The sequence below is a fragment of the Callithrix jacchus genome, chromosome 14 (assembly GCF_049354715.1).
Source record: "Callithrix jacchus isolate 240 chromosome 14, calJac240_pri, whole genome shotgun sequence".
NCBI classification, from domain to species: domain Eukaryota; kingdom Metazoa; phylum Chordata; class Mammalia; order Primates; family Cebidae; genus Callithrix; species Callithrix jacchus.
In genome coordinates, this window is record NC_133515.1 from 70,991,047 (window position 1) to 71,018,943 (window position 27,897).

Consider the following 27,897-nt stretch of genomic DNA (forward strand, 5'->3'; position numbering starts at 1 on the left):
TGCCCTCTCTCAAGATAAGGACGCGCTGGCTAAAGGTACATCAGATAACGGCCTTCTTGGCCAAGTCCCAGTCCTGCCATCCTGAGGGACTCTGGGGTCAGGTGGAGCTGGCAGGGCAGTCTGCCACTGGCTCCCCAACTGCAGCCACTCTGAGGAGGGTCAGGCTACCAGAAAATCTGCCCAGCTTTGCTGCCCGTTGGCCATGGGTGACCTTCCATCTTTGACCCCCGGAGGGTCCATAGGACTCCAGGTAAACAGAGGCTCCCAGAGCTCCCTGGAGGGGGCTCCTGCCACTGCACCTGAGCCTCACAGTCTGGGCATCCTCCATGCCTCCTACAGCATCAGGTAAGGCAGAGACCTTGCTGCTGCTCCTCCCCAGGAGCACGGGGCCCTCTGCTGCCTTTTTTCACTCTTGAGCTGCCTGGCTGGAGACTTTGGGGCTCCCTCTTCAGTGGATCAGGTGGAGAGAAGAGAGGGGGAAGGGCTGCACTGGGAAATAGGGAGCAACAGTAAATGGCCCCTCCCCCTGCCCAGGGAAGGGCCTAGGTATAAACAAAGTTGAGCTGTGCCCTGCCTACCCTAGTGTCTACCACTTGCCCTCTGCAGATGGAGAGAATCTGGGGCCTGGGGAGCTGGGAATAAAGGAGTCTTGAATCCAGGTGACGAATGTAGGGACAACCACCTCCCAGACAAATGGGCAGGACATTTGGAGCAGCTCCAGCACAGGCCCCCTCCCTAGGTGACAGACAGCCTCAGTCGCTACCTGCCAGGTTCTACAGAGAAGGATGCCGAGGCTGAAACACGTTAGGAGCCTGTCTGAAGATAACTGGGGTGGGACACAGGTGGGATCAATGCTGGGGACCCAGGTGTAGCCCCTTCCAGGGCCCCATGCTGCCTTTGCTTTCCTGGGATTTCCTTTAAAGCCACCGTGTGGGGCCCTGGTGGGACATCACATCTTGCCAGCGACAGTGGACCAGGCAGATCCTCAAAGACGTCTCCTTGTACGTGGAGAGTGGGCAGATCATGTGCATCCTAGGAAGCTCAGGTAAGCTTGGGAAGAAGGATTTTAAAAAGGCTTTGGCTTGAGTTAAACTCCACCTTAAAGAAACAGATACAGTTGTAGCAAGAAAACCACAGGTTTGATATTAGAATGAAATCTAATGATGTCTGACTGTGAATAGAACCTGCTACCAATGTGAAATCTATAGAAAGATCCTGGAAAGAGTATAAAATCCTGCCTAACATGTACATGAATTCATATTTCAAAATATAAAAGCCCCCACAGGTCCATGGCACATAAAAGCACTCAGAAAACACAGTTTCCCCTATCTGTACCCTGCCTAGAGATAGGAAAAGGAAAATGAATTAAATAAGCACAAATATGCCCATTAAGCCCCTATCTTTGATTCCACTGGTCCTTTTTTATGATGGTATATTTCGCACATACAATCAATAATAGAGAATAGTCTGGGCACAGTGGCTCATGTCATTCCCAGCAGTTTGGGAGGCTAAGGTGAGAGAATCGCTTGAGCCCAGGAGTTCAAGACCGGCCTAATCAACATAGTGAGACCCCCATCACTAAAAAATAAATACAAAAGTTAGCTGCTCATGGTGGTACAGGTCGGTAGTCCCAGCTACTGGGGAGGCTGACGTGGGAAGATTGCTTGATCCCAGGAGGTTAAGGCAGCAGTGAGCTAAGATAGTGCTATTGCACTCCAGCCTGGGCAACAGAGCAAGATGCTCTCTCAAGAAAAAAAAAAAAAGACTGGAGAATAATATTTAAAAGTTCAGGTGTTAGCTTCAGGCCTTATCAGATCTCATCTGCTTCAGGTCTTTTCTTTCTTTTTTTTTTTTTCTTTGAGACACAGTTTCACTCTGTCACTTAGGCTGGAGTGCAGTGGTACAATCTCGGCTCATTGCAGCCTCAACCTCCTGGGGTCAAGTGATCCTCCCACCTCAGCTGGGACCACAGGTGCACACCACCAGGTCCGGCTAATTTATTTCTATTTTTATCTTTTTTTTGTAGAGACAGGGTTCTTACTATGTTTCCCAGACTCTTTTTCTTTTTTAAGGAATTAAACATTACAAATTGCACTGAGGTCATCCATTGCCCATCCTTCACATCATCCTTCTCCTCCTCTTTCCCAGGGTAGCTGTCTTTGAGCCTAAAGTCAGTGCTGTGTTTGCCTTTGTGTCCCTGCATCAGCCAGTCATTGCCCTGGAGAGTACAGCCTTTGGTGAGGCAGCTTCTTGTGGCTGAGGGCAATTCCCTGGGAGAGTCCCTGCTGTGAATCGTCAGCAGCTGGGGGATGGCAGCATTGGCCCTGAAGAGGGGACACCACAGTGTCTGCTACACTGGATTATCATGTACATTTTAAGGTTAAATGCTTCTGACAAATTGGGTTCACAGAAGCCTCTTGATTGAGCTATTGCTTGCAAATTGTTGACATTCATTGCCATTCTCTACTTGTGTTATTCTCCCAATGGAGATGGGGTCTCCGTTGAAGTCTGTGACCAAATGTAGGCATGGTCAGCCTCCTTAGAGCCAGGGAGCTGAATCAACAGTTATTCATCTGCCATAGCAGCCGCACAACCAGATGGCCACTGTAGTGCTGTTGAGAGGAATTTCTGGACTGTCTCAGTCCATTCAGGCTGCTAAAACAAAATACCATAGACTGGGTAGCTTATAAAAAACAGAAATTTGTTGCTCACAGTTCTAGGGACTAGGAAGTCCAAGCTCAAGGGGTCAGCAGATTTGGTGTGTGGTGAGAGTGACTTCCTCTTAGACAGCCATTTTCTCACCCTAACCTTTCGTGGCAGATGTCGGGGGCAGTCTCTGAGGCGTTCATCCCAATCATAAGAGCTCTCCATAACCTAATCAGCTCCCAATATCACCTCCTAGCATGCCCCACCTCCCAATACCACCATCTTGGGAGTGAAGATTTCAATGTGTGAATTTTAGGGAGACATAAACATTCAGACCATGGCACTGACTAAAGCTCTTACACTTTTCAAGAGTTCCTGCCAGTTCTTATTTCCATTTTTAAGCAGTATCTAACTATACACATGTACCGTAACATCCAGGATAATGCTCAGCTTCCTTTTGATGAATACAGTGTGCTTCTTTAAAAAGAAAAAATACTGCCTCTTTCCCTTTAACAAATTCTCAGCTGTTACAGTCCTTAGAAAGAATTAAGAAAGGATTAAGCAAGGTGGCATGTAGCACCCTTCTCAGAAGTCCCACTTCTAAGAACAACAAGAAATGGAACACCCATCTCAGAAGTGTACCCCAAAAGCCAATGTCATGTTTCATGCACATACAGCAAGACAGCGGAAGGGGCTCTTGATTGGGGTGGGGGTTGTGGGCTGGTTTCTGATGAGACCCCAAATCATGGCTTTCAGACAATGCCTACCCTTTATACTGAAATGAATCCACAGTGGGCTACAAGTTCTACAAGGACAGTGACTGTATTCTGCTGTATCCTTATTACCTAGAATAGGGTTGGTCATATAGTGGGTGCTTAATAAATATTTGTTGAATAAATGAGTAAAATAATTTTATGAATGACTCCATAAAATAACAATTTCATCGGTGTCTTATCTCAAGCAGCATTGTCCATCATATCTTTATTAGTGAGGCAAAAGACGGTGACGTATATGTTCAAAGTCTCCCTAGAGCATAGTCTAAAGCAAGCCTGCCTACAGCTATCTGATTGAGGAGGGTGTAGACTCTGAGTTGGATGCTTCCTTGCAGATAATTTACTTGTAAGTAATTTCTGTCCTATTAGAAAAGAAAACCACAAATGTTATAGTGTTATTGCCCTTTAGGGCATTCACCATTTTTGTGTCTACTTTGCTATCTTATTCCAACCTTCTTTTCCCCACGGACTATGCATATCGATTTCTCATATCCTCTTTTGTTTTGAGATGGAGTCTCACTCTGTCACCCAGGAGTGGAGTGGTACTATCTTGGCTCACTGCAACCTCCACCTCCCAGGTTCAAGCAATTCTGCCTCATCTCCCGAGTAGCTGGGATTACAGGAGCCCACCATCACACCTGATTAATTTTTGTGTTTTTAGTAGAGATGGGGTTGAGAGATGGGGTTCGAGACCATGTTGGCCGGGCTGGTCTCGAACTTCTGACCTCAGGCCACCTGCTTCGGCCTCCCAAAGTGCTGGGATTACAGGTATGAGCCACCGGTCCCAGCCTCTCATATCTTCCTTTGAATGACCTTTGTCATCTTGCTGGTTCCCTCATTAATCAGTTAATAATATTTGATACATGTTTTTTTAAAACACTAAATTCCTTATCTATTTCTTTGTTTAAAAAAAAAAAAGTATTCTAAAATTTACTGGCCTAAAACAGCACCCATGATCTCCTAGTTTCTATGGCTCAGAACTCTGGAAGTGACTTGCTTGGGTGTTTCTGTCTTGGGACCCCTCCCAGGGAAATATACACTGGATTTGGCAACAAGAAAGTGGTTTTAATATCCCCAGAGAGGCCGGTTTTGATGAAGTGGTGGGGCTGGGACCCAGAATATCTGCAGCTTCTGCCAGAGTGGATTGGATCCGAAAAATGACTGAGTTTTGCCAGTCATGCATTAGAAAAGAAGACAACTGCTAAGGGAGTTTATTCATCTTTGTTCCTCTCACAGCAAGAAGCAAGTTTGTTTAAAATCTTTTAAGAAGGTGCTGCCGTGGTGGCTCACACCTGTAATCCAGCACTTTGGGAGGCCTAGGCAGGAGTATCGCCTGAGGTCAGGAGTTCAAGACCACTTTGGCCAATGTAGTAAAACCCCATCTCTACAAAAACAGAAAAATTAGCTGGGCATTGTGGCAGGCACCTGCAATCCTAGCTACTCGGGAGGCTGAGACAGGAGAATTGTGTGAACCAGGGAGGTGGAGGTGGCATTCGCAGTGAGCTGAGATTGCACCATTGTACAATGCCTGGGTGACAGAGTGATACTCCGTCTCTTTAAGAAAACATTTTTTTTTTCCACAAAGGATCTCTTTTGCTCTGCACAAGCCATCACATCAGTAGATTTCTCTTGCTATCTTCCCAGATAGTTCAGAACCTCCTATTTCTCTGTTATGAATCCCGACTTCCCAACCTCCTTGGATAGGAAAGGTCCGGGAGGTCTATTCTGTCTCCATGAACTCTGGGCCTATGGTAAGTGTGTCTAATATGACTGAGGGGCCAGCAGGCTCTTGACCTAAAGATATCACCTAACCTTTAACCTTAGAAAAAAGCAGTGGCTCACTCCTGTAATCCTAGCACTTTGGGAGGCTGAGGCAGGAGGATCACCTGAGGTCAGGAGTTTGAGACCAGCCTGGCCAACATGGTGAAACCCCATCTCTACTAAAAATACAAAAATTAGCCAGGCATGGCTGTGCATGCCTGTAATACCAGCTACTCAGGAGACTGAGGCAGGAGAATGGCTTGAACTCAGGAGGCAGGGATTACAGTGAGCCAATACTGCTGCTGCACCTCAGCCTGGGTGACAGAGCAAGACTCAGTCTCAAAAAAACAGAAAGGAAAAAAGAAAAAGAAACAAGGGAAGTATCATACCCCAGTCACCTCCAGCAGGCAGTTAGTTCACCACAGCCCCTCTGTGGGAACCTTCCTAGTGACATCCAGCAAGGCTGTGCCCCAGGCTCTGGTGCAGGCTGTGGCCAACTTGGTTTTACCAAAGGACTCACCAAGCCAGTGCTTCTCAAACTCGACTGAAGCAGACCTGACTCAGCAGGTCAGGGTGAGGCCTGGGGCTCTGCATTTCTGGCAAGCTCTCAGGGGCTGCTGATGCTGCTTGCTTTGTGAGCAAGGCTCTAGGCAATGTCACCTACATCCAGGTATAACTAGACCACCCCTGCGGGACACAAAAAGAAATCCAGACATTCTAGGATCCAAGCGTTTCCAAGAGTCTTGGCTTTGCTCTTATTCTGATACCTATAGTTGTTTCGTTTTTCAATCCAAAACAGTTTTAAAGGCAAATAAACAAGCAGAGAAAGCACCTTTGGTCTTGACCCAGATAAGAAAAATGGTGTGTCCCCTCTCACTCAGGGGACAATCCAGAGACTCGATTGCGCCCTAAGAGTTTGACCCACGAGACTGCGACATGCACAGTGGCTGCACGCTTTGCAGGGCAGGGCCTGTATTCTGCAGTATCCTTAATCCCTAGAACAGGGTCCATCACGTAGCACTCCTGGCCCGCGGGGTCAGGCCCGCACAGAGAGTCTCGGGAAGCTCCTCCAAGGCCAGCACGGAGGGGTTCTGTTGTCGCCCCCGCAGGCTCCGGGAAAACCACGCTGCTGGACGCCATGTCCGGGAGGCTGCGGCGCACGGGGTCCTTCCTGGGGGAGGTGTATGTGAACGGCCAGGAGCTGCACCGGGACCAGTTCCAGGACTGCTTCTCCTACGTCCTGCAGGTGGGCGAGTCTCCCACACTCCTGGCCCCCTGCCCGCCCCCGGGGCTTGGGCGACGCTGACGCCCGCGTCTCCTGCAGAGCGACACCCTGCTGAGCAGCCTCACCGTGCGCGAGACGCTGCGCTACACAGCGCTGCTGGCCATCCGCTGCGGCAGCCCCAGCTTCTTCCAGAAGAAGGTGGGTGCAGCCCTCTGCTTACAGCAGGCAAGCCGAGTGCCTTTGCATCCCGCCCTCCTCTCTTTGCCTACGCTTACCCATTCCTCCCCTTTGCTCGTCACCCCTTCACTCTAGAGCGTGCCCTGCATCCTGCACCGTGCACCCTGCGCTGCCAGAGAGAGCAGCTCCTTGTCTCATGTGCCTTTGGAGCACTTGAAATGTGACTAGTCCAAAGACTGACATGTGCTCTGAGTGAAAAACACATATCAGATTTTAGGCTCTGAGTCTGAAAAAACAGAATGTGAAAACGCCCATTAAGAATTTTTAGGTTGGGCAGGGTGGCTCAGGCCTTTAATCCTAGCACTTTGGGAGGCCAAGACCGGAGGATTGCTTGAGTCTAGAAGTTTGAGACCAACCTGGGCAACACAGTGAGACTTTTACCTTCTACAGAAAATACAAAAATTAGTCAGGTGTGGTAGCGTGCACCTGCAGTCCCAGCTGCTCAGGAGGCTGAGACAGGAGGATCTCTTGAACCCAGTAGGTGGAGGCTGGAGCAAACCATTGCTCTCCAGCCTGAAGGACAGCCTGTATCCCCCAACCAAATCAATAAATATATAAATAAATAAAAATTAAAAAGTATTGATTACAGGTTGAAACGGTATTTTGTCTGTAAATAATATCATGTTAATTTCACCTGTTTCTTTTTACTTTTTAAAATATGGCTATTAAAATATTTCACTTCTGTCTGTGGCTTGCATTACCATTCTCTGGGACCATGCTGTTCTACAAGTTCCCTGTTTGCATAGATATTTTTGCCACTGATTTTTTCTCAGCTTACTTGGAGGCATCTTGAATGTGCCTCATCCAAACTGGACTGAGTTAATGAAGGAAGAAACGATTGAATTGTCAGCTCCTTCTAGGTTCCAATCTCTTTCTTAAATGTATCCAGTTTGGAAGTAGCCACAGGTAAAATGACCCGGGACCATACCTGGAAACTGCTTCATTTCTCTCTAGTCTGGGAAGGCCCACGAGCACCCAGGGAACCAATGACAGATGGACATGCCTCCTTCAAGGGGCACAGTTCTGTGTAAGCAGGAGAACTCCTGACAGCAGAGTTCTCTCCAATTGAGAGTCCTTTCTGAGCAAATCCAGCCCACAGGGTGTAAAATCCTGACAAGCAATTCAGTGGGAAGGAAGTGCTGATGACAACAAAGGAGAGAGCATGGCAGATCTGCTCCTGTCCTTGGAAGAACCTGGAAATAAAGCATGGCCAATGTGAGCAGGCTGTGTCTGGGGGGCTGTTGGCTAAGGCTCAGGCTTCCTGGACCAACTGAGAGAGCACAGACAGTCCTCTCAATCCTGGCCCTGCCATTTGCTAATGGCATGATCTTGGGCAAGTTATAGATCATTCTCTGTTTTTTCCTCTATAAAAAATACAATAAGAATGCATTTCTCCTGGGGTCAATGTGAGGAATACATCAGAATATGTGAAAGCACAGAGCATGGAGGGTGGGACTTGATTATCCCAATGGTCCTTACAAGGACTCTGAGTTCCATTTCCAATAGTGTTTCCAAAATATGGGAGAGCATTCCTGCTGGGGTGTGAAACCTCTGAGACAAATTAAGTAAATGTCTTCCCCGTCCATCCCTTCTAAACCAGGAGGGGCAGGCTTACTCCTTATGATGTTACAAAGATGAGAAGGAGGCTCGGGAATCTACTCTGGCTGGTGAGCGCAGAAATCTCACTGCGTCAAGCAAAGTTTAATTCTAGGATCTTTCTACCCTGAGGGCAAGAAAAGACATTTCTTTTTCTTTTTTTTTTTTCCCAGAATCTATCATGCTTGTTTACTTATGCATTTTTACCTTCTCATTATTCCTTTGTACCTATTTCGGATATGTCCATTATTTGGGTGGGTCAAAACTTCATCTCTGCCGTCCACTCCTTCCCCTGACTCCTCTGGAATTGTGGTCCACAAGTCATCCTCACTTCTGCAGTGGAGCTTATTTTTTTGTAATGGAATGGTTTTGTTTCCATTTTCATAACACAGCCTTATTAGGGACGTCTGGAAACAAAACTCATTACCATATGAGTATCTTCTGTTTCTTCCTGCTTTCCCCCGGGCTTTCTGCAGATGGAGGTAATCAGTACGGGAGGACAGAAACGGATTTGTGAACAGGTCTCTGGAGAGGAGATAAGCTGAGGAAGGAAAGACAGAGAGGGAGGAAGAAAGGCAAGCTTCTTGATTAGAAAGTCAGTAAAGAATGTTTTTTAGTTATTGTTCTGGGGGAGTTGAGAATGAGGAGGAAGAAGGGTTTCGGGGAGCTGCAGGGTTTAAGTAGAGCGAAGAGAATTGGAGAAAAGGGAATTTTAAGTGTGGCTGTGGCTTATAAATTGGGTCCCTCTTAAAGTCCTTAAAGAAATTCAAGAAAAGATTGGAATTATTTTTAATTACTTTTGAAGGCCGGATTATATGTCTCTGATGCAAAACCACACTGAGATTGCACCACACAGGACCCTGGCACTTACCTGGGTTATATAGTAGGAAACAGATTGAGTTCAAATCAAGTTGGATTTTTTTAAACATATAATACAGTTTCAAAACCCAAACACATAAAAGCAAGCGATATTGTAATCATAACTTTGGGGGATTTTTCTGTATGGGCTGGAGTGACTGAGGCTCCTGCAAATGGGAATTTAAGGACATATCTGTTGTTTCCTGGTTAATTTTCCTGAAGCAAGTATAAGCAGTTTTTGTTCTAGGGAATCTTATTTATTTATTTATTTAGAGACAGAGTCTTGCTCTGTCACCTAGGCTGGAGTGCTGTGGCACAATCTCGGCTCACTGCAACCTGTCTCCTGGGTACAAGCAGTTTTCCTGCCTCAGCCTCCTGAGTAGCTGGGATACGAGTACCCGCCATCGCACCCAGTTAATTTCTGTATTTTTCGTACAGACAGGGTTTCACCATGTTGGCCAGGCTAGTCTTGAACTCCTGACCTCAAGTGATTCACCCACCCCGACCTCCCAAAGTGCTGGCATTGCAGGCGTAAGCCACCATGCCCAGCCCACTTTTTTATTTTTGAGGAAGGATCTTGCTCTGTTGCCTAGGCTGGAGTGCAGTGGTACCATCACGGCTAACTGAGGTCTCGACCTCCTGGGATCAAGCGATCCTCCTGTCTAAGCATCCCGAGTGGCTGGGACTACAGGCACATGCCAGCACACCCAACTAATTTCTTTTCTTTTTTTTATAGAGACAGGGTCTCTCTTTTTTGCCCAAACTAGTCTCAAACTCCTGGCCTCAAGCAGTCCCTTTTCCTAAGCCTTCCAAAGTGTTGGTATTACAGGCATGAGCCATAGCACCCAGCCTCTGGGGATGTTTTAAAAAATTCATATTGTTTTTTGATCTGAGACATATCGTATGATTTAAGCCAAATTGGATCATATTATTATAAAAGATGTGCTTTCCCCAGGGTGTGGTGAGTCTGGAAGTGGCCCTTGCATTCTTGCAGGGGGCGGGTGTTGAAAAAACAGCTGGAGTCACTCCCAGCCTTCCTGTAATTTGTGTCTCTTGCAGGTGGAGGCTGTCATGGCAGAGCTGAGTCTGAGCCATGTGGCAGACCGACTGATTGGCAACTACAATTTGGGTGGCATTTCCATTGGTGAGAGGCGTCGGGTCTCCATTGCAGCCCAGTTGCTCCAGGATCCTAGTAAGTGACACCCAGAACTGCTACTAGCTGCTGTCTGGGCATCTTCTGTGTGTCTGCAGATACTTTGGGCCCTTTCTTCACAGTCCTTATTTGGAAAGGGGGTTGTGTGCAACTGAAATCACAGTTTTTCAAACTAGGGGCCCGTTTTTTTTGGAAATGCTGTATAGCTCATTTCCCGATGTGATTCCATCATCCAAACAAAATAGCTCTTGGACTCAGAAGCATTGCGTTGGTGTTGCAGTGTTCCACCAGAGTCTTCCATGAATACAGAGCCTTGGCCAGCCAATTGTTTCTTCTTACTAGGGCAATACCACTGTGTGGGCTGGGGAAAGCCAGTGAGTTTTGGTATGACCACAGGTGTTCATGAAATGGCAGGAATTGAAATAGGAATTTGAATGATACACTCAAAAGTGTTTATGTTGTGGATGAGGGAGTGTCAAAACAGAGTAGTCGATCCTCTGCCTGGTTTGGTCATTTTCCCTATCGCCTGGGGAACCCTCGCCACTCATATGCAGCTGGAGAGGGCAGACTGCATCTAGATCCTTTCTTTGCACTGTGGCAGACCAGGGCTGCCTGTTTTTCAGATGGTGGTTTGTCACTAGAAGGCAGATAGAGATGTTTTTAAGAGCCCTTGTCACTTTTTTTTTTTTTTTCTGTTTGAGACGGAGTCTCGTTCTTGTCACCCAGGCTGGAGTGCAGTGGCATGATCTCGGCTCACTGCAACCTCTGCCTCCTGGTTCAAGTGATTCTCCTGCCTTAGCCTCCTGAGTAGCTGGTATTACAGGCACCTGCCACCACGCCCAGCTAACCTTTGTACTTTTAGTAGAGATGAGGTTTCACCATGTTGGCCAGGCTGGTCTTGAAGTCCTGACCTCAAGTGATCTGCCTGCCTTGGCCTCTCAAAGTGCTGGGATTACAGGCATGAGCCACCACACCCAGCCCCCTTGTCACTTTTTAGGTAGAAATAAGTTACTTTAAACCCTCTAAAGAACCCAAATCCCTGCCACACTTCAGACCTTGTTTTATTGGTCAGATTTTTTTTTTTTTCTCTATGCAAAGACCCTGCTGGTGTTGGAAAGTGTTACAAACATGAAATGAGGTTATGTCTTTTTGACCAGCCTCCACTCAGTCTTGTTTCAAAACAACTTGATGTCAGCCTGCCAGCCTTTGTTTCCTGGCAGGGTGCCCTGGGCAGAGCCTAGTACCCTATGAGAGGCCTGTCCCCTGGAGGGTTTGAGCCCCACACGTGCTTACTCCCTGTCCCCTGGAGGGTTTGAGCCCCACACGTGCTCCAGAGCTGGAAATTAGACCCTTCCAGGTCAGGTCCTTTCTCCTGAGCTCAGGCTGAAAGCCAGTTTCCATGTTTACTTCCCACTGCACACTGTTTGGATGGGGTGCAAATTCAATAAGGGACAGTTGAGAATTCTGAGTTTGAAGCACAGAGCCGGGGCTCTGCAGTGCCTCAGAAGTCTGGCCTGTCTTTGCTGGCAGAGGTCATGCTGTTTGATGAGCCGACCACAGGCCTAGACTGCATGACGGCTAATCAGATTGTCGTCCTCCTGGTGGAACTGGCTCGCAGGAACCGAATTGTGGTCCTTACCATTCACCAGCCCCGTTCTGAGCTTTTTCAGGTAAGGGGTTCAACTTGTAAAGGCTGGGTCTATGGTGTGTTGAGCTGGGAATCGCAGGGGCAGGGGCAGGGGCAGGGGCAGGGGCAGGGGCAAGATTTGTACAGTGGCCAGGCACCATGGCTCGCACTTGTAATTCCAGCACTTTGGGAGTCGGAGGCAAGAGGATCACTTGAGGCCACGAGTTTGAGACCAGCCTGGGCAATAAAGTGAGACCCTCCATCTCTAAAAAAAAAAAAAAAAGAAAGAAAAAAAAGAAAGGAAAGAAAAATTAGTGAGGCATGGTGGTACACAGCTGTGGTCCCAGCCACTTGGGAGGCTGAGGTGACAGGATCGCTTGAGCCCAGTAGGTCAAGGCTGCAGAAAGTCATGATCATGCCACTGCATTCTAGCCTGGGTGACAGAGCAAGACCTTGTCTCAGAAAAAAAAAAAAAAGATTAGTGCTAGAGCAACTGGAGCCAACAGCACCTGAGAGAGGAAGAGCAAAGGATGAAAACCCAGTTCTTTCAGCACCTACCATGTTCCAAATATTTTCTGTACGTAGCTCATTTCATCTGCACAACACTCCTATGAGGCGTGTTGCAGTATATTCACCTTACAGAGGAAAAGAGTGAAACTTAGCAATGATTCCAAAGTGATAGCCAGGCATGGTGGCATGTTCCTGTAAACCCAGCTGTGCAAGAGGCTGAGGCAGAAGAATCACTTGAACCCAGGACATTGCAGTGAGCTGGGATTGTGCCACTGTACTCTAAGCTGGGTGACAGAGTGAGATTTCATCTCAAAAAAAAAAAAAATTGAGCCAAGATCACACAGTTATTAATAGTAAAAAGCTAGCATTAGGGTTTCACAGCCACATTGGCTTCGAAGGCTGTGTTTTTCCACTAAATCTTACAGATTTCCTTCCAAAAAATCTCACTTCCTCCACCCAGTATCCCTTTAGTTAGCTATTATTTGCTTTTTATAGAGTAGAAGCTGAGATTTAAAATAAAAATAAAGAAACAAACTAAGACCCACCCCGGCTCACCAGAGGTCACGCACATGGTGTGGCTGGGACTTAACCCAGGTCTAGTCATGCTTGTTTATCCCAGATATGATGCTGGGCCTCAGGATGGAGGCAGCATAACCCGCAGTGCTAGCCTAGGCTCACAAGGGTAGCGATGCACTTTGAGTGTCTCCAGGGATACTGATGCAGGGTCAAGGTCGTTGAAGGACTGACTGCTGGGAAGTGTATTTCCCATAAAGAGATGGTGACCATAAGGGATACTTGACCTTGGCCCTGCATCAGTATTCTTGGAGACATTCAAAGTACCTGGCTGCCCTTGTGATCACACACTAACAACATCTGTTGTCTGATCAGCTCTTTGACAAAATTGCCATCCTGAGCTTCGGAGAGCTGGTTTTCTGTGGCACACCAGTGGAAATGCTTGATTTCTTCAATGACTGCGGTTACCCTTGTCCTGAACATTCAAACCCTTTTGACTTCTATAGTAAGTTTTTCTTTCACATTCCCCATCGTGAATGTTTTTTAACTTTCTAATCTCAGATTCCTACCTGGATGACACCAACACTAGTGGGTTTGACTGTTGCTTTTGTTTTTGTGTTTTATACTCTTCAAGGAATTTATTTGGCCCAGTCAATTAACTTGCCAGAGATGACTATCAGAATGAGGTTGGGGAGCTCTCTCAAACTGGCGCCCTGCTACTACTTTATCAGAGAATCATTAGCTGAGCTTCCAAATTCTCCCAGACAATCCCAGTGGGATCCTCAAGGCCCAGCTGGGATGCTTTAAAGTATTCCGATTTTATAGGTGGGCATTAACCACAAATTTTATCTTGATGGAATGAGGTATTATGGCCAGTACTCCTGTACCAAACGTATATCCATGTACATACATGCATTTAAAAACACTTGGGTGACATCTTTTGGGAAAAACTTTTAGCGGACCTGACGTCAGTGGATACCCAAAGCAAGGAACGGGAAATAGAAACCTATAAGAGAGTCCAGATGATAGAATCTGCCTACAAGAAATCAGCAATTTGTCATAAAACTTTGGAGAATATCGAAAGAACGAAACACCTGAAAACATTACCAATGGTTCCTTTCAAAACCAAGGATTCTCCTGGAGTTTTCTCTAAACTGGATGTTCTCTTGAGGTGAGAGGCTCGCACATGTGAGCAATGCCCATTGGAGGACTTTAGCCATCCCCCAGTAACAGTTCTGAAAGGAATTACAGCAGGGTTGTTTGTTTTCAGGAGAGTGACAAGAAACTTGGTGAGAAATAAGCTGGCCGTGATGATGCGTCTCCTTCAGAATCTGATCATGGGTTTGTTCCTCCTTTTCTTCGTTCTACGGGTCCAGAACAATGTGCTAAAGGGTGCTATTCAGGACCGCGTGGGTATCCTGTACCAGTTTGTGGGTGCCACCCCGTACACAGGCATGCTCAACGCTGTGAATCTGTGTAAGTGTCCACGTGCTGGAGGTGCACCTTTCTCCCTAAACACCTCCCTTCTCCAGCTGTCACCTTATAAAAGTCCACCATCGTAAGGATATTTCTCTGAGCTAAACCTGGCACTCCGGATTCCCTCTCTGGGAAAGGGTAACTATTGAGTTACCAACATGTTAATATGAATGAGCTCACCAGGTGGATCTCTCTGGGGGCTAAGGATCCAGGGAAACAGGAAGTACTGATGTGCTGGTGGGGAGGGTTTGAGGAGCTTTTCAAAAGATCATTCCTCCTATCTCATCTTGGCCATCTTGGATGCATAGCCCAGGGAGCTCAGGGACTAGGCCACCTTTGCACCATTAGCTTCTTTTTGGAGCCGATTGTAGGACAGCCAGCACCTCATTTTCCAACTCAGTGGAATTCCAGAGACAATACCTGGTTCCCTAATGTTGCAGGAAGTGGATGTTAGAGGGATTCCCCAAAGGCAACACTGTGAGGGGATAAGAGGAGAGGACTCTGCTGCTGTGAAGTTGCCCTAGAGCTTGACCCGAGAGGCAAGGCTCAGTGTCTGCATTTACCGGGGTTGCATGGCCTTCTGAGAGCAAGTGTAAAATGCAGGCTGCAGATGGCAGGGTGGGACGGGGCAGGGGGAGTCCTGCACAGAAAGGAGACAAAGTGCTTCAAATCACTGATTCCTGCCCCCTTTGCAAGTACTTTTATTGAATTGGTGACAACTCCCCGCTTTAGAGAGAAGGAAATAAATTACATCTTTTGCAACTGTATTGCAATTCAGGTAGAGTGTAGATTTCTGGGGTGGGGATTTATTGTCCTGTGGATGGCAGGAACCCCCTGCCAGCTGGTTTTCACCCCATGCAGCCCTGACAGACCTCATGTTCAGCTTGAGCTAGCCCTCCTTCTCTCAGCCGGGTGGTGACTGACTGTTCTGTAACCCACCTTCCATCCCCAGTTCCTGTGCTGCGAGCTGTCAGCGACCAGGAGAGTCAAGATGGCCTCTACCAGAAGTGGCAGATGCTGCTGGCCTACGTGCTGCATGTCCTCCCCTTCAGCGTTGTTGCCACCATGATTTTCAGCAGTGTGTGCTACTGGTGAGGGGTTGTTCATTTCACCTAGGGCCAGGCTCCCATGGAGTCATGGAGCCAGTGGGACTTGTGCAGGGAGATCTCCAGGGTGGAGTTCTCTGCTCTGAAGGATCTACACGTTGCCCATCAGTGTCTAGTGCAATGTCCGATCTTCCAGGACATTAATTTTATTGTAAATAGCCCAATTGTGGGCTGCAGGGGACCTGAGAACAAACCACCAAGACGATACCTGCCAGGGAATGGCCTGTCCCACATTCACGGCAGGGCCTGGGCCAGAGAAGAGGGCTCTGAAGTAGCTGTGATTCAGGTGCACGTGGGTCCCGGGGGCAGGGAGAAAGCAGCCTGAGTGTAAAACCTTAAAACAGACACGTTCAGAGGGTAGGAAGAGGACAGCAAGCCAACAGAGGAGGCAGAGGGTGATCAGGGAGGTAGAAAGAGAAGCAGGATTGGGCTGCGTCAGAGAGGATGAGGAAGGAGTTTCAAGAAAGTGTCATGAACACTTCAGTAGTGCAGGGGTTAAAGGAGGTGAGGCATAAGGGGAGGAGGCCATTGCAATCTTCCAAAACAGAGCTTCAGTAGAGTTGTGGGGGTGCATGTCAGATTTACAAGAGGGTAAGGTGTGAGATGGAGGAAGCAGATACTGTTTTGAGAAGCTTGGTGTTACAGGGTAGGATGAAGAGGGGCAGTTGCTTAAATGACCATCAGGTTCAAACTACGGTTGTTTCAGGATGTGGTAAATAAGACCATCAAAACACATTAGATTGAGAGTAGATGAAAATGCAGCCAAAATTTGGATAAGTCAAAGAGGAAGTTTCCAGAGTAGACCAAGGTAGGGATAAGGGAATCCAAATAACATGGGATCGAGGATGCAAGCAGCTAGGGTCATGCTTTCAAAGATGGTGTATAGGAAGACGGAGTGAGAGAGAGAATGAAAAATAGAGATGATGAAGATAGCAAGAAATTAATAAAATAGGAGGTGAATTCAGCTGGTGAGCACTGGGGAGAGAGAATGAAATTGGGAGGGGAAAATTTTAAAGTAAGAGTTTGTATCAGTCATAACGGAATATCCTATTAGAACTCAATACACACTGAAGAAATTTTAGGGGCCCAGAAGTCAGCTGAAGCAAAGTGGCAGAGGGGACCCAGTTAGTGTGGCAATATGTCTTGCCCCCCACACCTTCCATTGCTTAAGAGAGAGTAGGGTCCCCAGATGTGAGAATTGATAAGGCAAAGAATGGCAGAAGGGACCAAGCATCTGCAGCAGTGAGGGCACTGGGGAAGTGAGAGGCAGGAGGCCGTGATCAGAGAGGGTGTCCTCAGACTCTGAAATCCTGGGAGTGGAACCCTTTTGAGTAATATTTAAGTCCAAAACATGGTGAGTCATCAAGATTAAGTAGATGGAGCCACTGGAATTGAGGAGATTAGTTAATTAGGATCCACTGATGTGGATGGCTCATCAAGAGGGTTAAAGGGCTTGAGGAAAATGATAGTGGAGAGGAGTAGAAAAAATGATCCTGGTCCAGATGCTATAAAATCATCAAAGGTGAGAGAATGTTTTAAACATCACAGAAGACCACAATGAGGAATGGCATTGATAGCATAAGCAAACCTTATGATTTGTACAGAGGAAAAGTAGATGGCCTGAAGAGTAAATGTTAAGGAGGGGTGAGTATAAGACATGCCAGCATTTTTTGCTCCCTCTACAAACGGGATAAAGAGCCGCCATGCCTAATGATCATTGAAGACATGCTATCACCAGGGAAATATAATTTGGAGAAAGGAATATAAGAGGAAAGGTGCATGGATATAGGGTGGTTCGTTTATAAGAAAATGAAGGTCAGGCCAGGTACAGTGGCTCACACCTGTAATCCTAGCACTTTGGAAAGCTGAGTTGGGTAAACCACTTGAGGCCAGGAGTTCGAGACCAACTTGGCCAACATGGCGAAACCCCATCTCCACTAAATAGAAAAAAAATTAGCCGGGTGTGGTGACAGGCACCTGTAATCCCAGCTACTTGGGAGGCTAGGGCAGGATAATAACTGGAACCCAGGAGGCAGAGGTTGTAGTGAGCCAAGATCACACCACTGCACTCCAGCCTGGGCGACAGAGCGCAACTCTGTTTCAAAAAAGAAAACGAAGGTCAAGTCAATGGACGAGGTTGGTAGAATAAAAGACAAGAATGGAATGGAGTCGGCCTGGCGGGGGCTAACCTGATTGAGGACAAAAGAAGTGAGGGGTTTTCACATGGGCAAGAATCCCACATGACAGAGATGAGGTTCAGGGAAGGAGGGGCTGAAGCGGGCTGGGTGAGCCCTTAACATGAAGGTAGGTGTGGTGCTAGCTAGGCAGAATATGGTTATTTATGAAGAAGCCTGTAGAGTTCAACAAGCCTGCTTACTGCAGTGAGTTGTGACCCTTGTCTAAGTAATTTAATGTTTTCCTATGAGAGCTGAAGGAGCTGTGAAAGGGAAAAGGTGCCTCCCATTGAGTTGCAGCCAATGGGAACAATTTGATGTAATAAATAGTCTCAAATGTTGGCTCCTTTCCAAAGAGGCCTTTCAAAGGGGAGTGTGGATTGCTCTGCAAACTCCCACCACCCACTCACCACCAAGGATTTCTTCATAGAGGCAAGTGCAGTATTTTTCTTAAATGATAGCCCTTGGAGAAGAAACTAAAGAGCTTATGCTTTTCTAGGACGCTGGGCTTATATCCTGAGGTTGCCAGATACGGATATTTCTCTGCTGCTCTCTTGGCCCCCCACTTAATTGGTGAATTTCTAACTCTTGTGCTACTTGGTATCATCCAAAACCCAAATATAGTCAACAGTGTAGTGGCTCTGCTGTCCATTGCGGGGGTGCTTATTGGATCTGGATTCCTCAGGTAAGAGATCACAATTCCAAAATTTAGGTTGGGATAATCTGTTATTAATGATCACCTAATAGTGCCTGTTGTAAAGGAATTCCAGAGGATAATCTGTGATAGTGATCCCAGATATTACCTTATAGTCTGGAACATTCATACTGCTTGTTAATCATGATTGCCTGAGACCTTGAACTGTTCATTTGTTCTAGAAAATGTCTTTTTTATTAAGAATCAGGAACTGACAAGTTTATGTTATGATATGATTCACATGTAATAAGCCATTATACCAAGAGAAGACAAGCAGTCTGGATCCTCCAGGAAAAACCCACAGCCCACGTGACAGGCTAAATAACTTGCATGCATTAGTCCATTTCTGACCTGATACCGTTGAGTGGGTACTGTAGTTCTCAATTCCCAGTTATTCTTAGGAATTAAGACTAGTCAGATTAAAAAAAAAGAGCCTGCAGGATAAAAGACTGTTCCAAAGAGTATTAAGGCTTAAAGGACATGAGCCAGATGATAGCAGGAATTATCTCTGGGTGATATTGATTTTAATTTTTTTCTTCATATTTCTGTATTTTATAAAAACTCTATAATGGACAAATATCATTTTACAACCAGGAAAAAATATATCTGCCCACATTTTTAAAAAGCAGCAGCAAAAAGGGCAGAAAATTTTAAAAGGGTAAAAATGATCCCAGCAGGTGATGTGAGCGGGATCTAGTAATTAATCTATGGGTCCCCAAGGAAACATGAAGGCTGTTTCTTTGACTTTTTTTTTGGTAGATGGAGTCTCGCTGTTACCCAGGCTGGAGTGCAGTGGCGTGATCTCGGCTCACTGCAACCTCCACCTCCCGGGTTCAAGTGATTCTTCTGCGTCAGCCTCCCGAGTAGCTGGGATTATAGGCATGCACCATCACATTCAGCTAATTTTTGTATTTTTAGTAGAGACGGGGTTTCACCATATTGGTTAGGCTGGTCTGAAACTCCTGACCTCATGATCTGCCCGCCTTGGCCTCCCAAAGTGCTGGGATTATAGGTGTGAGCCACTGTATCCGGACTTGACTTAAAAATTTTAAAATCCAATCAAAAAGCAAAAACATTACTGAGTAGACATAAACATTTATATCTACTATATAAAATTATATGTGTGTTTAATTATTTAACTCTCAGAGCAATCCATTTTCAGATAAGAAAATGAAGCTCAGACTTGACTTTGCTCAAGTCACACCACTATGAAAGCTGTGACGCATGTGACTTCCTGGAGAGAGGCTGACTTATGAGTCAGAAACTTCCTCTACCACTTGTCACAGTTGCTTTTTTTTTTTTTTGAGACGGAGTTTGCTCTTGTTACCCAGGCTGGAGTGCAATGGCGCCATCTCAGCTCACCGCAACCTCTGCCTCCTGGGTTCAGGCAATTCTCCTGCCTCAGCCTCCCGAGTAGCTGGGATTACAGGCACGTGCCTCCGTGCCCAGCTAATTTTTTGTATTTTTAGTAGAGACGGGGTTTCACCATGTTGACCAGGATGGTCTCGATCTCTTGACCTCGTGATCCACCCGCCTTGGCCTCCCAAAGTGCTGGGATTACAGGTTTGAGCCACCGTGCCCGGCCCCACAGTTGCTTTTCTATCTAAATTAGTTTCCTCATTTATAAAAAAGAGATCACGATTTCAGCCCCACCTACCTCAAGAGATCACGAGAAGCAAAGGAAATAATCAATATGGAAACACATTATAAACTGTAGCGAGTTATATGAAGGTGAGATTATAAAGCAAAGTGAACTAAGCTTTGATCAATCAAGGAGGATATTTTTCATACTAAGACCATTATATTGTATTTGTCCATGTTGCTTAAGTGGATTATTAACATTTATGAGAAGTGCAGAAATCAAATCACACCAAGAGTACAGAATCAGGCCAGCAATGTACAGACCCAACCTCAGGCAGCATCTCCTCTGTTGTTATTAGAATCACAGTTTCAGTTAATCTGGTGCCGTTTCATGCACAGATGATCCCCGACTTATGATTTTTTGAGAAAGTGATACCTGTTCTGTAGAAACCGTATTTTGTTTTTGTGTTTTTGAGACAGTCTCACTCTGTTGCCCAGGCTGAAGTGCAGTGGCTCAGTCTCAGCTCACTGCAACCTCTGCTTCCCAGGTTCAAGCAAATCTTGTGCCTCAGTCTCCTGAATAGCTGGGACTATAGGTGTGTACCACCATGCCCAGATAATTTTGTATTTTTAGTAGAGACGGGGTTTTGCCATGTTGGCCAGGCTAGTCTTGAACTTCTGACCTCAAGTGATTCGCCCATCTTGGTCTCCCAAAGTGCTGGGATTACAGGCATGAGCCACTGCACCCGGCCTAGAAATCATATTTTGAGTAGCCATACAATCATTCTGTATGTTCAGAACAGGATTAATAAACTGCATTAAATATTCACAAATTTATTGTAAAACAGGCTTTGTGTTAGATGATTTTTCGCAACTGTAGGTTAACGTTAAGTGTTCTGAGCATATTTAAGGTTAAGGCTAAGCTGTAATGTTTGGTAGGCTAGGTGTCTTAAATGCATTTTTTAGTTAGTTTGTTTGTTATTGAGACGGAATTTCACACAGTCACCCAGGCTGGAGTGCAGTGGCACCATCTCAGCTCACTGCAACCTCTGCCTCCCAAGTTCAAGTAATTTTCCTGCCTCAGCCTTCTGAGTAGCGGGCATCACAGGCACCCAGCATCACGCCTGGCTAATTTTTGTATTTTTAGTAGAGATGGGATTTCACTATATTGGCCAGGTTGGTCTCAAACTCCTGACCTCAGGTGATACCCTCGTCTCAGCCTCCCAAAGCTTTGGGATTACAGGTGTAAGCCGTTGCGCCCGGCATTAAATGCATTTTTAACTTAGAATATTTTCAATTTATCATGGATTTATCTGGAAGTAACCCCATCAAAAGAAGCATTTGTATTGGGTTTTTAGGAAAAGGAAGTTAATTGCTCTTTATTTATTTATTTTTTTTTGCTTCTTCTCACTCTGTCACCCAGGCTGGAGTGCAGTGGCACAATCTCAGCTCACTGCAACCTCCGCCATTCAGGTTCAAGTGATTCTCCTGTCTCAGCCTCCTGAATAGCTGGGATTACAGTTGCGAACCACCATGCCTGGCTAATTTTTTAATTTTTAATAGAGATGAGGTTTTGCCCTGTTGACCAGGCTGATCACAACCTCCTGACTTCAAGTGATTTCCCTGCCTTGGCCTCCCAAATCCCTGCTGGGATTACGGGCATGAGCCACTGTGCCTGGCAGTTAATTGCTCTTAAAACGTAGGCAGTGACCAAGAATACCAAATACTCTCAGATTAGTTGCAAAATCTTAACATCCCAAGGCTGCACACAGATTCCACTCCCATCACTGAATTAAAACTCCACTCTTAAAGGCCACATCAACCTGCTAGTCATTTCATTTACCCATTTTTCTCCCCAGTCATCATCTTCCTAGTGAACTGCCTGCGGCATTTGTGCTGGTGGCTCCCTCCTCTTTCAAACACAAAGGAAACTAGCTTTGCCATTCTTTCTGCTTACAAAATCATGCAAATTCTCGGGGGAAGAAATGCACACAATATAAATCTATATGCGGAAGAAAGTAAAAGTTACCTGAAGTATCAGAGCCGAGAGTCAAATTTTGTTGTAGTCCTTGCTATAATTTTGTATACCTTTTTTTTGAAATGGAGTTTCGCTCATTGCCCAGGCTGGAGTGCAATGGTGCGATCTCGGCTCACCGCAACCTCTGCCTCCCAGGTTCAAGTGATTCTCCTGCCTCAGCCTCCTGAGTAGCTGGGATTGCGGGCGCACACCGCCATGCCCGGCTACTTTTGTATTTTCAGTAGAGTTGGGGTTTCTCCATGTTGGTCAGGCAGGTCTCAAACTCCTGACCTCAGGTGATCCGCCTGCCTCGGCCTCCCAAAGTGCTGGGTTTACAGGTGTGAGCCACGGTACCTGGCAGAATTTTATACAAGTTTTAATAAAGATGAAATCATCCTGTTGTGTAACATATATGCATACTTTTTTCCCCCATTTAACAACATAATATGAATTAGCTGGGTGTGGTGTCACGTGCCTGTAATTTCAGTTACTCAGGAGGCTGAGGCAGGAGAATCACCTGAACCCGGGAGGCAGAGATGCAGTGAGCGAAAATTACACCACTGCACTCTAGCCTAGGTGGCAGAATGAGACTCTGTTTCAAAACCAACAACAACAACAACAACAAAAAAGGACAAACCAACATAATGTGGACAATGTTGTATCAATACACCTAGATCTCTGGTTCCTGCTGCTTCTCCTTTTGTCTGTGCTTTCCACTGATCCATTTCTCTGTCACCTGCACAGTCTGTCGTTGTTCCCAAAGTTACAGACGCACTGTCTCTGAAAGCCCCCTTTGTTTTCTCTCTCAGTCTATCACACGCTACCTCCTGTCACAGTCTTCCTTTATGGTAACAGATTAGCCGCCTCTTGAAGGCAGCAGCTGTGTCTTATTCATCATTTTAGACCTTCTCAGCGGCCACCCCGTGGGCTGTGGACCGATTACACCTGCAAACATTATTTGTTGAATTGAGTGAATAAGTGAATGAGTCCTCTGTCTTTGAACTGTATACACACTGCATCACTCACCAAATTATGTTGGTTTTCTTTTCTGATATCAAACTGTAGATGCATGTGGAACGTTCTGTGTTTGACTCTGTGTACAGGGAGAAACAAAGGTGCCACAGTTCCTACCTCAAAAAGATACACTCTAGCCACCAGGCAGCCACCCTTGTGGCCATCATCCTACTCCAGGCCTTTGTCATCTTAAACTTCTGTTGTAGTCTGCTCCTTTTTTATTTTATTTATTGATTTATTTTTGCTGTTCTTACTCTGTCCTCATTCTGGCCATCCTACTTGCTGGAGTCAGGTTAATTTTCTCAGAATGCTGATTTCAGCCTGACCGTTCTCATTTATGGTCTTTCATCCTCAACTCATGTCAAGCCCCTACATGGCTGTTTCTGGCTATTGTTCCAAGCTCCCCTCCCACTGTTCACACTTCACATCCTCTGCTGCAGTCTTTCTTGTCCAGTCAGTCCCATATGCAGCCCTTGACATGCCTGTACTCATACCATTTCTGCCTTCCTAGAATTTCCTTCCTCTTCCCCTAATTCCTTCCCAGATTCCAATGTATCCTTTTCAATGAGCAACCTCTCAATGTGGTTAATTTAATTTTGTGCTTAGGAAATTGCCAATAACTGAAAGTTTGGGGCCACTTGGAAACAGGTGAAATCATAAGTACTAAATACAAGAATATCGTGGATATATGGCACACATGTTTTTATACTTTCTTGGCACAAATGGTTCACCATTATTTGAGACAAATAGTCTTACTTTGGGAGGCCAAGGCTACTATTTGAGACAAATTTTCACAAATAGTTCATTACTCCAAAGGAAGACTGTGACAAGAGGTAGCATGTGATAGTGTGTGTATTTTTATAGTTGTAAGGATATATTCTGTATCTCCAACTACATTATGAGTTCCTTAGGGATAGGATACGTCTTTTGAAGTTCTCAAGCTCCTAGAACTGGTACCTTGCAAACAAAATTTTATATCTTTTAATTTGCAGAAAATATATAGTGGACTAAGAAGATCACAGTGTCAGCATAAAGTCTCACCTGAAATAGATTGGAGAGGAGACAAATTTCATTTTCACAATAAATGTTGGCTCAGTCTCTCCTTCCTTTTTCCTTTATATTCTAGGTTAGTTCTAACTTCCTACACTGGTACCTTCAACTGTCTGTTTAATCACAAATCTCCTCCTCCAATTGGTGTGTGTTAGGTCTGTGTTTTCTTGTATGTTTATGCCAATAGTGCTTACCAAAATAAGTAGACAGTAATTGATCATGAGAGAACTGTTAAATCAAGGTCTTCACTATCACAGGCCACCGCACTGTGACTAAAAATGACAAAGTGCTATGCTTACTGACTTGGAAGGATGTCTGAGACATATGTTTGGCAGAAAAAGAGTAGGTTAGGAAAGAGCATGAAGAATTTAATTCTATATACACCATGGAATACTATGCAGCCATAAAAAAACCATGAGTTCATGTCCTTTGTAGGGACATGGATGAATCTGGAAACCATCATTCTCAGCAAACTGACACAAGAACAGAAAATCAAACATCGCATGTTCTCACTCATAGGCAGGTGTTGAACGATGAGAACACATGGACACAGGGAGGGGAGCATCACACACTGGGGTCTGTTGGGGGGGAATAGGGGAGGGACAGCGGGGGCAGGGAGACTGGGGAGGGATAACATGGGGAGAAATGCCAGATATAGGTGACAGGGGGATGGAGGCAGCAAACCACATTGCCATGTATGTACCTATGCAACAATCCTGCATGTTCTGCACATGTACCCCAGAACCTAAAGTGCAATAAAATACATATATATATATACAAAGAACTTATAATGCAATGTTTAAATGAAAATGGATAATAAATTCAAAACGCAAATGGGTATATGCCAAATTCTGTAGTAGCTCTATCCCAAAGGGATAACATGTTCAATATAATATAAACAAATCATCCTCTGAAAAAAAGTTTAATTCTATTTATATAAAACTTTATAATTTAATATATAGTTTATAGTTTTATAGTTTAATTCCATTTATATAAAATATTATATATATAACCAAAATGCTGACAGTAGTTATTTATAGGCAATGGTATTTCTTTATATTTTTCAATGTTGTTTGAAGGTTTCTTTTTATAGTGAGCATAACTTTTATAATAAAGACATAGAAAACTATATTCATGTTGGAAAACATGACATAAGGATTGCCTTTCTTTTCATTTGGTGGGACTATTGCCAGAGCCTACTGAATTTCATTTTTGTTTTCTTTTCCTTAAGAAACATACAAGAAATGCCCATTCCTTTTAAAATCATCAGTTATTTTACATTCCAAAAATATTGCAGTGAGATTCTTGTAGTCAATGAGTTCTACGGACTGAATTTCACTTGTGGTAAGTATTCGATTTGGGGATATTATTTTTACATGTTATTCTGAGGTAGCAATTTCATAGAGGAAATGTATTTTTGAAATAAAAGCTGTGTTTTATAATAATTCAATTTAAAACTCTGTTTTGAAATACAGCCTAACATTTTCTCTGATTTTTTTTTTTTTTTTTGAGACAGAGTCTCACTCCATCACCCAGGCTACAGTATAATGGCACAATCTCAGCTCACTGCAACCTCTGCCTCCTGGGTTCAAGTGGTTTTCCCTGCCTCAGCCTCCTGAGTAGCTGGGATTATAGGTGCCCACCACCATGCCTGGCTAATTTTTGTACTTTTAGTAGAAACGGGGTTTTGCCATGTTAGCCAGGCTAGTCCTGAACTCCTGACCTCAGGTGATCAGCCCACCTCAGCCTCCCAAAGTGCTGGGATTATAGGGGTAAGCCACCACACCCGGCCTCTGATTTTTAAAGTGAAAGAAAATAAGCAGTGGTCAAATTAGTCTCCTATCAAAGGTCAATAGGTAAGGGCCACTTTGATGTTGTTATGTACACTAAGGTAAACTACCATCTTCCGGATAGACTCAGTTCCAGCATCTACTGAACACATTCAAGCAGGCCGAAGTGACTTTTTGTTCCCCAAAATGTACATTGTACATTGCTAAGTAAAGCCACTTTTGACAAAACTCTATTCCTCAATCCCACCAGATGGAAGTAGGACCAGGACAAGGACCTCATGGCTATTAGAAATCTCAGGGTGGCCAGGCACGGTGGCTCATGCCTGTAATCCCAGCACTTTGGGAGGCCGGGGTGGGTGGATCATGTGAGGTCAGGAGTTAGAGACCAGCCTGGCCAACATGGCAAAACTCTGTCTCTACTAAAAATACAAAAATGAGCCAGGCGTGGTGGTGCATGCCTGTAATACCAGCTACTTGGGAGGTTGAAGCACGAGAATCACTTGAACCTGGGAGGCGGACGTTGCAGTGAGCTGAGATTGAGCCACTGTACTCTAGCCTGGACAGCAGAGTGAAACTGTGTCTCAAAAAAAAAAACCAAAAACAAAAACAAAAACTCAGGGCCACTCCACAGACAACCAAAGAATACGGCTGAATTTAGTAGCTGTTTTAAATAAGTTTAGGTGATAATTGTCAGTAACTTTAGAATAGCCCCTGCTAAGTGATCATGATTTTTATCATGAATATGTAATGAATCTATACCCAAACAGAAACAAAAGCATGTCCATCTTCAAATGAATCCAAAGCTCAGAACTGCTAACTCTTGCTTCATCAAATTGTAAATTCTGGGCTCGCTAAAGTGTCCTGTATTTTTCATTAAGGAGGGTACTTAGCAAGTATTTGGTAAATACTTGTTGATTAAATTACCTGAGATAAACCATACCTGACACTGTCAATCTTTTCTTTGGCAGGCAGTGCAAATGTTTCCGTGACAACTAATCCAATGTGTGCCTTCACTCAAGGAATTCAGTTCATTGAGCAAACCTGCCCAGGGGCAACATCTAGATTCACAGTGAACTTTCTGGTTTTGTATTCATTTATTCCAGCTCTTGTCATCCTAGGAATAGTTGTTTTCAAAATAAGAGATCATCTCATTAGCAGGTAGTGAAAACCGTGGCTGGGAAAATGGAAGTGAAGCTGCTGACTATGCATGACTGCTCTGAATGTGTGAAATGAGAGTGCCATATATTTCTTTCTTGATAGGACATCTTAAGTCTTTTAACCATTAAGACTCCATTTGTGCCTCTTGGATCCACGCAGGCCCTGAATGCAGTGGAAGTTGTTCAGTCCCTTGCTGAACATGTGGTATTTGGAAGTTTGTGACTGAGCTGGCCCAACAATGTAAATAATAATCATTCATAAATCAATGGGAGACTCGTGTGACTATTTTTCCCCTTGTTCTAGACACAGAAAAAATAGGTCAGCTTAAAAATATGCTTACATTTGATAAAGGATTAGACAAAAACAAAAGGTTTGAAGAATTACTGACTGTAAGTGACAGAAAAAAAGTTGTGGGTTTAGCTGAAGCAAGGTTATCATGCAGAATTGGGTAAGAATGCTTCTGTTCATGGAAAACCCAGAGTTAAATGCACATGTCCTCACGAGGGGTTGGAGTTACCTGACCACATCGAGAGAACGCTGGGCAGATGGATAATGAGCACCAGTGCGACAGAGCACCCAGTGACTTTACTGAGGATTAAACTAAAAACTGTAGGAGTGGGCTCAACAGTGAACAAAACACACCAGACAAACCTCTGGTTACGTTTTTAAAGATTCGTTTGCTATTTTCCACTTTCAGCTGAGTTTACTTACAGAATTACAAGTAAATGTTTAAGTGTATGCACTGAGAAATAACCTTCTTAAGGTTGGAGATCAGATGTTAAAGTCCATATAGAAAAAATGCTGATGTCGCTAGATATGGTGTCTCACGTCTGTAATCCCAGCGGCTCAGGAGGCTGATGTGGGAGGATCGCTTAAACCCAGGAGTTAGGGGCTGCAGTGAGCTGTGATGGAACCACTGCGCTCCAGCCTGGGCAACA

General features: G+C 45.1%; 2 protein-coding genes across 12 annotated transcripts in view; one reads left to right on the plus strand and one right to left on the minus strand.

Moving 5' to 3' along the window:
- Positions 1 to 83: 83 nt before the first annotated feature.
- ABCG5 (ATP binding cassette subfamily G member 5) lies at positions 84 to 27,225 on the plus strand. 4 transcript variants are annotated; one of them, XM_002757809.6, is made up of 13 exons: positions 84 to 345; positions 924 to 1,045; positions 6,290 to 6,426; positions 6,505 to 6,603; positions 10,156 to 10,288; positions 11,780 to 11,919; positions 13,275 to 13,404; positions 13,857 to 14,070; positions 14,170 to 14,375; positions 15,328 to 15,466; positions 18,155 to 18,340; positions 25,243 to 25,355; positions 26,770 to 27,225. In XM_002757809.6, the coding sequence occupies exons 1-13, from the start codon at positions 203 to 205 to the stop codon at positions 26,961 to 26,963; spliced, it is 1,956 nt and encodes a 651-aa protein (XP_002757855.1). In that variant the 5' UTR covers positions 84 to 202; the 3' UTR covers positions 26,964 to 27,225. The 4 variants fall into 4 exon arrangements, with proteins under 4 accessions (XP_002757855.1, XP_008979010.1, XP_008979011.1 ...); XM_008980762.5 differs by having other exon boundaries at positions 14,170 to 14,240; XM_008980763.5 differs by lacking the exons at positions 25,243 to 25,355; positions 26,770 to 27,225 and adding an exon at positions 23,954 to 24,101.
- DYNC2LI1 (dynein cytoplasmic 2 light intermediate chain 1) overlaps positions 4,602 to 27,897 on the minus strand; it is a 73,489-nt gene continuing 50,193 nt past the window's right edge. For 7 of the 8 annotated variants that reach the window (XM_035272678.3, XM_035272676.3, XM_078349433.1 and 4 more), the window contains 2 exons: positions 8,446 to 8,779; positions 4,602 to 7,835 (listed from right to left, as the gene is read on the minus strand). In XM_035272678.3, the coding sequence (XP_035128569.1) occupies positions 7,583 to 7,835; positions 8,446 to 8,779 (587 nt within the window). In that variant the 3' untranslated portion in view covers positions 4,602 to 7,582. Of the gene's footprint in view, positions 7,836 to 8,445; positions 8,780 to 27,616; positions 27,888 to 27,897 lie in introns of those variants that run through there. The other variant, XM_035272674.3, reaches the window with a different exon arrangement.